At 49.7% G+C, this 12,799-nt stretch overlaps 1 protein-coding gene across 1 annotated transcript; it reads right to left on the bottom strand.

Annotated features, from left to right (window-relative positions):
* Positions 1-337: 337 nt before the first annotated feature.
* On the bottom strand, positions 338-12,368 carry LOC125487376 (PH and SEC7 domain-containing protein 4-like). The gene is made up of 3 exons (XM_048618770.1): positions 12,230-12,368; positions 7,469-7,612; positions 338-4,447 (listed from the first exon to the last, which is right to left on the bottom strand). The coding sequence occupies exons 1-3, from the start codon at positions 12,359-12,361 to the stop codon at positions 4,202-4,204; spliced, it is 522 nt and encodes a 173-aa protein (XP_048474727.1). The 5' UTR covers positions 12,362-12,368; the 3' UTR covers positions 338-4,201.
* Between the last annotated feature and the right edge of the window lie 431 nt (positions 12,369-12,799).

The raw sequence follows: 12,799 nt of genomic DNA, 5'->3' as shown, positions 1-12,799 counted from the left end.
TATTTTTTTACACCCAGGTAACTTCACACCTTCAGACAGCGCCAGGAATGGTGACATTGTCCACTTTACACTGCTCCTGTGACAACAAGATCTGATTGGATCCATCCTTCTCGGGGAGAAGGCTGCTATGCAAATGCAGGACAGTGCGCTGCGTTGGGCATGTTTGGTATCTGGCCCTTGCAGTCTGCCAATTGAAGTCCTGGCAGACGGTGAACCTATCTGAGATTGGGTTGGGGAGAGGGAGGCCACGGTGATCAAAATGTTTGCGTACATTTGCGAGAAAAAAAAACAAGAACATATATAATTTTTTTTAAACAGGAATGCAAGAAACAAGAGATACAAAACATTTCACTTTATTCGTCAGGACCAACTTTACAAAAAAAGGGCGTTAAGCAAAACGCTTTATTGGAAGACATCGCCGGTTTTGCACATGGTAATACTAATGCGGTTCAAATTCTACAAACAATTTTCACTCAATTGCAAACAAAAAAACAGACCTTCTCTCTTTAAAGGTATCGTCAACCTCTCCACTTGATTCTGCCTCAATGTAGCGTCCTTAATATTGTCTTCCTTTACCCTGAGTTGCACATAGATTGCAAAGATAAGAATGAGGGACACACACTGACTATTGAGAGAACTAATGTCTCCTGCGAAGATTTATTCCCGCTGGAAATCAACGGACAGTTCTGCCTGCCAATGTTAACCCCGGCCTTTTTCTAGCTTCTCCCTGGGGAGTATTTTCAATGTTTCCCTGTTCCGAGTTTTTCGTCCTGGTTTTCCATTCGCATTGAAGGGGGCCTGCTCTTGCCAGGAAGGCAAAACCTGCCCTCTTGTGGTCATATACTGTGTCGCAACTATTCCAGACCTTGGGTTTGAATTTCTGCAAGTGCTGAGATTTTAAATCACGCACTCCCCAAATCCTTCCCTCCAGCGCACAGGTTAAACCACCTCGAAGGAGATTACCTTTCATTTGTCCCTGTAGCTTCCCCCCCAACACACCCCCCTCCCCGATGCAAAGAGTCCAAAATTATAGGCAAAAGGGCAGAAACGCTGGAGGAGACTCAGCATCTGTGAAGAGAGAGTTAGTGGTTGGTGCTTGGAGTCCAGCGACCCCTTCGTTTTTCATCACATGCTCAGCATCTGCTGGCCGTTACTCATTTCTGGGCTTTCGTCTTTGCACAGGCATTAAAAAGGGGGCAGGAGGAGGCCATTCAGCCAGCAGAGGCTGCTTCGTTGTTCTACACCATCACGGCTGTTCCCATCCTGTCCGTTCCCTTCCACCCACGACTGATTAAAAATCTACCGCCTCCTTTACATTTACTCAGTATCCCACCACCCACTGCATTCTGCGGGGGGGGAATGGATTCCACAGATTCACGACCCTTTTGAGAGAAGTAATCCCCTCCTCGTCTCTGTTTGAAATCTCCCTGATCCCTTATCCCAAAACGATCTCGATCCAGTTTGCCCCACATGAGGGAGCATCCCATCCACATCTACTGCCAATCCCCTTTAGCATCTTCTCATTAGATTTCCTTTCGTTCTTCTGAGCTCCCAGAGAGTACGGGCCTAATCCTGCTCAATCTCTCTGCATAAGACAAACCCCCTCGTCTCTGGAATCATTCGAGTGAACCTCCTCTGAAATGCCTCCAATGTAACTACAACTCCCCTCGAGTAAGGGGACCGAAACTCTACCCAGCGCTCCCGGTGCAGTCTCGCTAATGCCTCGTCCAGTTGGAGGAACCCTTCCCTACATTTATACTCCATTCCTTTAGCAACAAATGGCAAAATTCCATTTGCCGTCCTCACTACCTGAAAATTAGTTTTCCGAGATTTGTACGCCCAGATCCCTCTGCATTCTCTCCATTTCGGACACAAATTGCCTTTCTCATCGGACGACCAAAATGGATAATCTTACACTTTCGTTTAAAACGGTGCACGTAAAAACCACAAATTTTTTTTTTTTTACAAGCAACGTAACCGATTATTCGCAAGAGGTCTTTTTTGTTAAAAAAAATCTCCGACTGAATCAAAGAATAAATAAGCTGGATCGTGGGGTTGCAATTTGATATGACGAGATCATTGCATTTTTTTTTAAGAAAAGACTGAAGCAACATCTTCTGTTTTCTCAAGGTGGGTGGGGGTGGGTGGAGTTGCGCACAGAATTCCAGGAATTCCTGCCCGAGCTGGACAAGTAAATTTCCCAACTGTGCGGGAACCAGGAGAGTTTCACTGTGTGTGTCCATTGCTCGCGTTCCCATTGAATAAAAATACAGGAGGTCCAAAACTGGAGTGATATACCTGTGGGTGCAGGCTAGTCACTGAGGAAACATTTGATCAGCGTCGAAACGATCAGATTCAACATTTTTCTTCACTTCAGATTTATGCCGAGATATAACGGGGAGCGATCGGAAGCTGGAGGATCCGGTTTGCAACCGAAGCGCTCGGAACAGATCGAGAGTTGATAACCTGCCAGCCAAAACATCTAGTGCCTGGATCCTGCAGTCCATCCCAGGAAACTGCATGTCAGAGCCCCAGCAGATTCTACAGCAGTGATAAGCATCTGTAAATCAGGCATGGAGCGGGAGACCCCATACTTAGAAGAAGCAGGAAGTGCTTGTGGAGTTTTGGTTTCGCTGTTCCTACAGATTTGATGCTCGCTTGGGTACAGTGCAACAACTTGCATTCAAACGGTGCCTTCGACAGAAGGGAAATGCTGCCCACGCTCCTTCACATCAGCAAATTCCCGGACAGCAGAGAGCTGGGCCCCAAGAGGTAGAAGGGAGGGGAAAGGAGGGAGGGAGAGAGGGGCCGAGTGGCATCGGGACAGAATTCCAGAGCTCGGGTTGGGGGGGGCGGGGAGGAGGTGGTGGGTGTTGTGGGTGTGGGAAGGAGGGAGGGATGGAAGAGTTAGAGGGGACATAGGAGTTGAGGAGGTTACAGAGGTTGGGACAGGGTCCCAGAGAAGTGAGGTCAGAGGTCGGCAGAGAAATGGGACTGGGTTGGCATGACAGGGACATGGGCCTCGAACGGTCAGGAGTTGATCGGGGTCCAGAAGCGAATGAGAGAGGAACATCTAGCATCACTCTGAGGGTGGGGAGCGATAACATCCTCATCCGTTCCATTCCACCTGCAACAGGGTCCGGTTTCCTCTCTTCATTCGCTGACACCTTCCAAAGCGCCCAGACCCTTTGCTTTCATAACCTCCCAACCAAATGTTGCTCCTGATTCTCTCGGGCCACCCTGAGATTGGAGAAAAAGGGGTCAATGCCTCAGAAGAAGGGGGGGCAATAGGAACACACACAGACCGAGTTGCATAAGATTTGGGGGGAGCGTCTAATTCCGAATACACCACTTGCCCACTTTCTTTGCCCACGACTCTCCACGGGCCCTCACAACGACTGGACATATCCGGCCCCTGGGAAAATCTCGACGTGGAGCCTCTGGAATCATTTCAAAATGTTTCGTTTGCCTTGCCGAAGGGAGCAAGCAACGCCGTCACTCTTCCGTGAGGAAAAAAAGGGAATTTATTTTGACAAACAACGCTGCGTTGTTTTTCTTTTGTCAGTGGAGCTTTCTGCGCTGTGGTCTCAGGGAATTAGGGAACACGCCGACTCCTGCTTGGCATTTGTTTCTTTGGTTTGAGCAGACACCGGCCCATCCTTCGCTGTGCCCCTCGCCCGCGATGCCATCTCGCCCCCGCTTCCTGCGGGACGCCCCGAGACAGGGTTAGCGGCCAGCTTCTGCAACTGAGAAACCGGCTCTTTCGCCGCTGGATCGAGAAGCGATAGCATTCACCTGCCCCCCACCCCGCTAAACATCTACCGCCTGGATCCTTCAGTGCGTCCTGGGGATAGTGCATTTCGGAGCACCAGCCGTGGAAAGCATGTCCAGGCGCGATTGGACTCGGAGTCCACATACTTCAGAAGAAACGAAAAGCAGAAAGTGCTTCAAAAGACGTCATAATTTATACATATGGCTTTCTTAAAAAAAAAACCCAGACAACTTCAAGTCCGAAGGTACAAAAATAAAGAGCTCGCCTGCCATATTGCTCACTGAAATTTCGCCACAAACGTTTCGCACGCTTTCTCTCCCTCAGGCGCAGCAGTTAGAGGCAAAATTTCCGCAGCCCCCCACCCCCCCCACATCCAACAACTTAAGTTATTTCCTTCATCAACAGAAGGACCTTCAAATATTTGCGTTTTCATAGTAACTTCCTGGGCCGGCTCGGGATAATCTTGCGGTAGGTCCTTCGCTCGGAGACGTTCCTCTTCACTTTTACCACGGGCGCCTGCTCCAGGTTGAGGGAAGGGCTGGAATGCGATTTCTTCAGCGAGGTGTTCTTCCCTTCCATGCAGTTGAGCAAGTGAACCTCCAGCTTGTCCAGGTCATCAGTCCCCTCGTTCAGCTTCACCTTCAGTAGGTTCACATACGTCTCGATCCGGCACTTCTGCTCGGAGCAAAAACACCGGTCACATGGTGGGAGTGTGGTCTGGCTGACATGGACACACACTCACACACACACACTCTCACACACACAGACACACACAAGCTAAGAGCAGGAGAAGACACGGCACACATCAGGGCAGGACTTTTACACTTAACGGTGAGGTCCTGGGGTGTGTTGCTGAACAGAGAGACCTTGAGGTTCATAGTTCCTTGAAAGTGGAGTTGCAGGTAGACAGGGCGGTGAAGAAGGCGTTTGGTACGCTTGCCTTTATTGGTCAGTGCATTGAGTATAGGAGTTGGGAGGGTCATGTTGCGGCTGTACAGGACATTGGTTAGGGCCCCTTTTGGAATATTGAGTGCAGTTCTGGTCTCCCTGCTACAGGAAGGATATTGCGAAACTTGAAAGGGTTCAGAAAAGATTTACAGGGATGTTGTCACAGTTTGAGCTATAGGGAGAGGCTGAATAACCTGGGGCTATTTTCCCTGGAGCATCGGAGGCTGAGGGGGGACCTTATAGAGGTTTATAAAATCATGAGAGGCATGGATAGGATGAATAGCCAAGGTTTTTTTATCCCCAGAGTAGGGGAGTCCAAAACTAGAGGGGCATAGGTTTAAGGTGAGAGGGGGAAGATTTAAAAGGGACCCGAGGGGCAACTTTTTCACGCAGTGGGCGGTGCGTGTATGGAAGAAGATGCTAGAGGAAGTGGTAGAGGCCGGTACAATGACATTTAAAAGACAGGTACATGAATAGGAAGGATTTAAAGGGATACGGGCCAAATGCTGGCAAATGGGACCAGTTTAGTTTGGGAAACCTGGACAAGTAGGGCCGAAGGGGCCTGTTTCCATGCTGTATGACTCTACAACTAAATTAAGGTGTCCGTTAACTGGTTAGGAATTGTGCGATCTTAAAATAATGCATGTCTGCTCTCAGTCCATACAGTCCCCTAATTCCTGCTGTGCCAGACGTTCCCCCCGCTCACCACCCAAGGCCCCTTTTGGGATCCACTTTCCAAGGCGTAAGGCTGGTCAACTAGTCTCACGCGCTCTGCATTCTCTAACTCCCCAACCGAGCGTCGCCAGTACGTTTCACCTCTCTCTCCGTCACGCCACGGGCTCTTCATTTGGAAATTACGCTCTTTAGGGACCCCTAGTTAAACCCCTTCCCCCTTTCCCCCCAATCCCCACTCCTTGGACCATTCTCCATCCTCTGCGTGGGACCCATAACGCCATCAGAAAGCAGGAGCAGACCATTCTGCCCCTCGAGCCTGCTCTGCCATTCAACAGGCCGATCCCACGTCTGCTTCCCTGCTCCCCCCACACCCCCCACTTTGCCCTGCGATTCCCAGACTGACGGAGAATCTGTCGAGACATTGGTATGATGTTCCTGAACATCAGGAATGGCGGAAAATTGGCAGATGGAGAACATTTTGGTGACGCCTTTGTTTCTTTGCAAATTACACATTCTCTTTGCCTGCACAATCCGACCCTCATTCGTAACGCGTGTCCAGGGATAGAGATGTCGGCGTGTATTCCAAGAAATCCCAGAGGGGCAGCACACTGGGAGTTTGAAGAGATGGTGATTATGATCAATCTTGCCTTTAGGACTATGAGATTGAATGCAGCTTATTCAATCTCGGTTCAGCTGCAGGTAAGGTTACAAAAGGTAAGAGTCCATGGGATTGGAGGAAATTTGGGCACTGGTCAAGGTGTGGATTCTCCAACTGGAGGTCTGCGCCCCAGCGGGATTCCGCAGGGATCGGTGTTGGTTCCGTCGCTGTTTGCACTTCACGTGAACTATTCCAACTCGAAGGGTGATCAGAAAGTTGGCAAGCGATAGCAACATTTGGGTGGGGGGGGGGGCGTGGTGGTGGGAAACAGTGAGGAGGCGAGCCTGAGATCACAGGAGGATATAGAGTCACACAGCACGGAAACAGCCCCTTCGGCCCAACCAGTCCGTGCCGACGATTATCCCAAACTAAACTAGTCCCACCGGCCTGCTCCTGGCCCATATCCCTCCAAACCTTTCCTATTCATGTACTTATCCAAATGTCTTTTAAACGTTGTAACTGTACCCACATCCACCACTTCCTCTGGAAGCTCATTCCACACATGAACCACTCTCTGTGTAAAAAAGTTGCCCCATGTCTTTTCTAAATCTCTCTCCTTTCATCTTAAAAATGTGACCCTAGTCTTGAAATCCCCCTTCCTAGGAAAGAGACACCTGCCCTTCACCTCATCTTTAGCCCTCAGTATTTTATAAACCTCTATAAGGCCACCCCTCAGCCTCCTACACACCAGGAAAAAAGGTCCCAGCCTCTCCTTATAACTCAAACCCTCCATTCCCAGCAACATCCTGGTAAATCTCTTCTGAACCCTCTCCAGCTGAATAACATCCTTCCTATAACACGGCGACCAGAACTGGACACAGTGCTCCAGAAGGGGCCTCACCAACGTCCTGTACAATCTCAACATGACGTCCCCAACTCCTATACTCAAAGGTCTGAGCAATGAAGGCAAGCGTGCTAAACATCTTCCTAACCATCCTGTCTACATGTGACGCAAATTTCAAACAATTATGGACCTGAATCCCTAGGTCTCTCTGTTCTACAGCACTGCCCAAGGCCCTACCATTAATTGTATAAGTCCTGTCCTTGTTTGATTTTAACAAAATAGAACACCTCACATTTATCCAAATTAAACTCCATCTGCCACTCCTCAGCCCCATTGAAAGGCTGGTCAATGGAAAATTGAATTCAATCCAGATAAGTGTGACTGAAGAAATGGTTAATAAATACATTTCATATTTATTTTGGGAATATGTGACGACCAGTAGGACCCTGGGAAACAGAGAGGACCAGAAGAATGTGCATGTATACCGGTCCTTTTAGTTAGTCAAGTGGATAAAGTGGTGAAGGACTATGGGATACTTGCCCCCCATTGGCTGAGATGTAGGGTTTAAGAGACACTGGAAATAGATAAAAGGTTAGCTTAGGCTGTAGCAACTCAAATCCGAAGGCCTCACCTCATACTCGAAGTACTCCTGCTTCAGTTTGTACTCTTCAAAATCCTTGGTCTTCCATTTCTTGTCTGGAAAGGTCATCTGATGGTCGTCGAGGTCGTCCATTATCGACTGCAGCATGGAATCATGGGACTCCAGCTGCTCCTCCTACGACAAAACACACAACAGTTTCAAACGTCAGCGTTTGGGCCCGTTTTCTCGCTGGGTCCCGGCCTAGCAGCATCGCCGGGGAGACGGTTTCCGAAGGGGAGACGCCTACCAGTAAGTCTGTCAATCCAGCGACCCGGGTGGGGACCTGGATTCGAATCCCATCCACGGAAGATGGTGGATTCTGAATCAAATTAAATCTGGACTTGAGCGTCTAATGACGACTATGAGATGGGGTAGGTGGGTTTGACCCTTCAGCCCATCTGCTCAGCCGTTTAAGACCATAAGACGTCGGGGCCGAAATTAGGCCATTCGGCCCATTGAGTCTGCTCCGCCATTCAATCATGGCTGATAAGTTCCTCAACCCCATTCTCCTGCTTTCTCCCTGTAACCCTTGATCCCCTTCGCAATCAAGAACCTATCTATCTCAGTCTTAAATGTACTCAATGGCCTGGCCTCCACAGCCTTCTGTGGCAGTGAATTCCATAGATTCACCACTCTCTGACTGAAAAAGTTTCTTCTTATCTCCGTTCTAAAAGGTCTTCCCTTTACTCTAAGGCTGTGCCCTCAGGTCCTAGACTCTCCTAACAATGGAAGCATCTTCCCAACATCCTCTCTGTCCAGGCCATTCAGTATTCTGTAAGTTTCAATTAGATCCCCCCTCATCCTTCTAAACTCCAATGAGTATAGTCCCAGAGTCCTCGAACGTTCCTCATATGTTAAGTTTTCCATTCCTGGGACCATTCTTGTGAACCTCCCCTGAACCCGCTCCACGGCCAGTGCATCCTTCCTGAGATATGGGGCCCAAAACTGCACACAATACTCCAAAAGTGGCATGACCAGAGCCTTATAAAGCCTCAGTGGTACATCCCTGCTTTTATATTCAAGTCCTCTCAAAATAAATGCCAACATTGCATTTGCCTTCCTGACTACTGACTCAACCTGCAAGTTTATCTTGAGAGAATCCTGGACTAGAACTCCCAAATCTCTTTTCACTTCAGACTTCTGAATTTTCTCCCCATTTAGAAAATAGTCCATGCTTCTATTCTTCTCACCAAAGTGCATGACCTCACACTTTCCCACATTGTACTCCATCTGCCACCTCTTTGCCCACTTTCCTAGCCTGTCCAAATCCTTCTGCAGCCTCCCCACCTCAATACTACCTGTCCCTCCACCTATCTTTGTATCATCTGCAAACTTAGCCAGAATGCCCTCAGTTCCTTCATCTAGATCATTAATGTACAAAGTGAAAAGTTGTGGTCCCAGCACTGACCCTTTTGGAACACTACTTGTCCCCGGCTGCCATCCTGAGAAAGACCCTTTTATCCCCACTCTCTGTTTTCTGCCATACAGCCAATCTTCTATCCATGCTAGCACCTTACCTCTAACACTGTGGGCCCTTATCTTACTCAGCAGCCTCCTGTGTGGTGCCTTATCAAAGGCCTTCTGGAAGTCCAGGTAGATAACATCCATTGGCTCTCCTTGGTCTACCCTGCTCATTACTTCCTCAAAGAATTCCAGTAGATTTGTCAGGCATGAACTCCCCTTGATGAAACCATGCTGACTATGCCCTATTTTACTATATACTTCCAAATATTCAGAAATCTCATTCTTTACAATGGACTCCAAAATCTTACCCACAACTGAGGTTAGGCTAATTGGCGTGTAATTTTCTGTCTTTTGCCTTACTCCCTTTTTAAACAGGGGTGTCACGGCAGCGATTTTCCAGTCCTCTGGGACCCTCCCTGCCTCTAGCGATTCCTGAAAGATCACCACTAACACTTCCACTATCTCTTCAGTTATCTCCTTTAGAACTCCGGGGTGTAGTCCATCTGGTCCTGGTGATTTATCCACCTTCAGGCCAATCAGTTTTACGCGCACCTCTTCCTTGGTGATGGCCCCTGACTCTCTTGAATTTTTGGGATTTTACTCGTGTCTCCCACTGTGAAGACTGACACAAAGTAATTATTCAGTTCCTCAGCCATTTTCTTGTTCCCCACTACTATCTCTCCACCATCATTTTCCAGTGGTCCAATTTTTCCCTTTATATACCTAAAGAAACTCTTACAGTCCTCCTTTATATTACTGGCTAGCTTACCCTCATATTTAATATTCTCCCTCCTTATTTCTTTTTTTGTTGCCCTCTGCTGGTCTTTATAAGCTTCCCAATCCTCTGGTTTCCCACTGCCCTTAGCCACATTATATGCTTTCCCTTTTGCTTTTATGCTATCCCTGACTTCCTTAATCAGCCATGGTTGCCTCATCCTCCCTGAACCATGCTTCTTTTTCCTCGGGATGAAACCCTTCTCCCTGTCACCCTTGATTCCTTTAGTCATCAAGAACCTATCTATCTCTGCCTTAAAAGATTTGTCCCCCACGGCCCTCTGAGTTCCACAGATCCACCACCTTCTAGCTGAAGAAATTCCTCCTCATCTCAGTTCTAAAGTCCCTCAGTCCCTTTACTCTGAGGCTGTGCCCTTGGACCCAGCCATCAGCAGTGACTAATGCCCTTTAAGGGAAGGAATTCTGCCATCCTTACCTATGGGCAACCCAACACAATTGGCTCCTAACTACCCTCTGGGAAATTGGGGATGGGCAATAAAGGCCGGCCACATCCCGCGAATGAATGAGAGAAGAAAGTTTCTCCTGCTGAGAACACCTGCCAAATCTGACCGGCCCCCTACAACCCACCCAAGAGTGGTAAATGGTGCCAATGTAAGAGGAGATTGGAGATGCCAACATCTCTTCATGGGGCACCCCCATCTCGAAGTGCCCTCACGCTCCCTTCAGCAGCAGCGCCCACTTAGCCCCTCCCGACTGCGCACCACCCCCACCCCGGACAACCACCTCCGCACTGCCCCCGCCCGCCCCTCCTAATTAACAGGCTTCCCCGTCCAGGAAAGTCGCCATGGGTGGGCCAGATTTGGGCGCCATTGGCGGAGGCTGCCAACGGCCTCGGGATCTTCTGGTAAAGGTTTCACCCAGAGACGAACGAGCAGACGAGGCCGAATGAGGGGATTTGGGCTGGTTCAAAATCCCAGGGCCACCCGCCCGATTTCAAAAAACAACGGTCAGCCCCTCACCGTGCCGAGAGCGATCAATGAGCCTTGACGCAGGTTGAAGAGGAGGGCTGAGAGGGTAGCAGTACAACAGACTTTCTTCCATCTTTGATGAAGAAATTAAGGGGAGAATTAGGTACGTTACTCAGCACCTGAAACGGTGCATCGGTTTGGTCACGATAAGCCAACGTGAACAAACGCACGTTACCCTAAATGGCTGTTTCCAAAGTGAAAGCGGCCAAACAAAGATGGCCACCGCCGGAAACAGGATGGAAAAGTTGGCTCCTTCCGGAAATTTCCAGGACGGAAGTGAACCTCCCAGATGGGCACGTCGCTTGTCTCGCTCAAACACCCCACCAACGCACAGGGATGCCAACCCATGCCAGTCGTGAACAAACGCGCCCACCAAAACCCCTTCATGCTCGAGCTGGTGCTAACGGCTCCGCAGTTATCTGCTCCGAGCACCAATCGGGTACGGTCAGGGCATCACAGTCCAAATTGTTAGCTGAGCGGGAGCCCAGTCACGTGGCAGCAACTGAATTTTAATTACGTATGATTTTGTTGGGGGGGCGGGGGCAGGGTTCGGTGAATTCAGTCGTCAGTTTTCGATGTGGAGTGATACCAACAGCATGAGTTCGATTCCCAATGGCTCAGCTCACCACGAAGGACTCTCTTTCTCAACCTCTCCCCTCGTCTAAAGTTTCTTTCCCCACTCCCACAGAATCCCTACAGTGTGGGAACAGGCACTTCAGCCCACACCGACCCTCCGAAGAGCATCCCACCCAGACCCCGACCCCGACCCCATCCCCATCCCCCTACCCTTTCCCTGTAACTCTGCATTTCCCATGGCTAACACATCTAATCTATACATCCCTGGGCACTATGGGGCAATTTAGCATGGCCAATCCACCCTAAGCTGCACATCTTTGGACTGTGGGAGGAAACCTGAGCACTCGGAGGAAACCTACACGGACATGGGGAGAATGTGCAAACTCCACACAGACAATCGCCCGAGGGTGGAATCGAACCCGGGTCCCTGGTGCTGTGAGGCAGCAGTGCTAACCACTGAGCCCCTATGCCGCCCCTCTGTGGTGTCCCTCAGGTTAAACAACCCCCCCAGTCACCTCTCTCTAATGAGGGAGCAGCACTATGGTCTGGTAAGACTATGGAAACTTTACCTTTACAAATAGGTTTCGATCTCCTCCAAGGTGTGCTCACAACACGAGAAGAGGAAGCAGCTCCAGGCTTAGCTAACTGTCCTTTTATTTAATCTCAAGGTCTCACAAAAGTGTGAATTTCAGAAAGCATTCTGAATTTTACCAGTGAAATTAACCAGTTTCTGAGTTACTACTGCAATGAAATTCACCAATTTCTAACTTAGTGAAATTAACTGATTTCGGACTTTTAACTGCAGTGAAACTGATCAATGTCTAACTTACAGCAACTGCAGTTGCTACCCTCTGAATGGGATTGGATTCGGGGGCTTGAGTGGGGAAACACAGCGGGAGATGTTTTGGGGGGACCGAGTCCCGGCCAAACAGCTCGGGGCGCTCCGTACCTGTGACTGTTTCGAGGCGGCCGATGGGAGTATGGGGCGGCTAAATTTCCTCTTGGAGCCGACGGCGGCTGGGAAAGGTGGCGAGGAAAACATGGCAGCAACTAGATTGATCCGTGCGATCCAGGAGTTCATCTGGTCGGTGCTCCTAATGGAGAGAGGAACCATCGACCCTTTCGTTAAAACTGAAAACGGGCCCATTCTTCACCTGAGCAGACCGTAAGGAGCAGGAAGAGGTGGGAACAGGCCATTCGGCCCCTCTGCCGTTCATCCCACATTCCCGAACCTTTCCCCCGCGCAACTCCCCCGACTGATCGAGAACGCTCTGATCTCGGTCTTAAATAGACCACCAGGACTCTGCCCGCTCTCCTCCAACGCCGCGAGAGAGAGGTGCATTTCTGAAGCGCCTTTCTCTCTGCGCCGCCGGCAGCGCTGGAAAGGAGGAATTGCGAGCTCCCACCGGCGCCAGTGGGATGTTGAGGGGGCAGCTCGTCTGAAAAAAGTTGGGGGGGGTGGTGACCACCGACCGAACAACCCTCACCCCAACCCCCCTCACACACCCCAAACCCCCCC

The sequence above is a fragment of the Rhincodon typus genome, chromosome 40 (genome assembly GCF_021869965.1).
Source record: "Rhincodon typus isolate 14 chromosome 40, sRhiTyp1.1, whole genome shotgun sequence".
Classification (NCBI taxonomy): Eukaryota; Metazoa; Chordata; class Chondrichthyes; order Orectolobiformes; family Rhincodontidae; genus Rhincodon; species Rhincodon typus.
The sequence above is the reverse complement of the archived record's forward strand: the minus strand, read 5'-3'. Positions and strand labels throughout refer to the sequence as shown.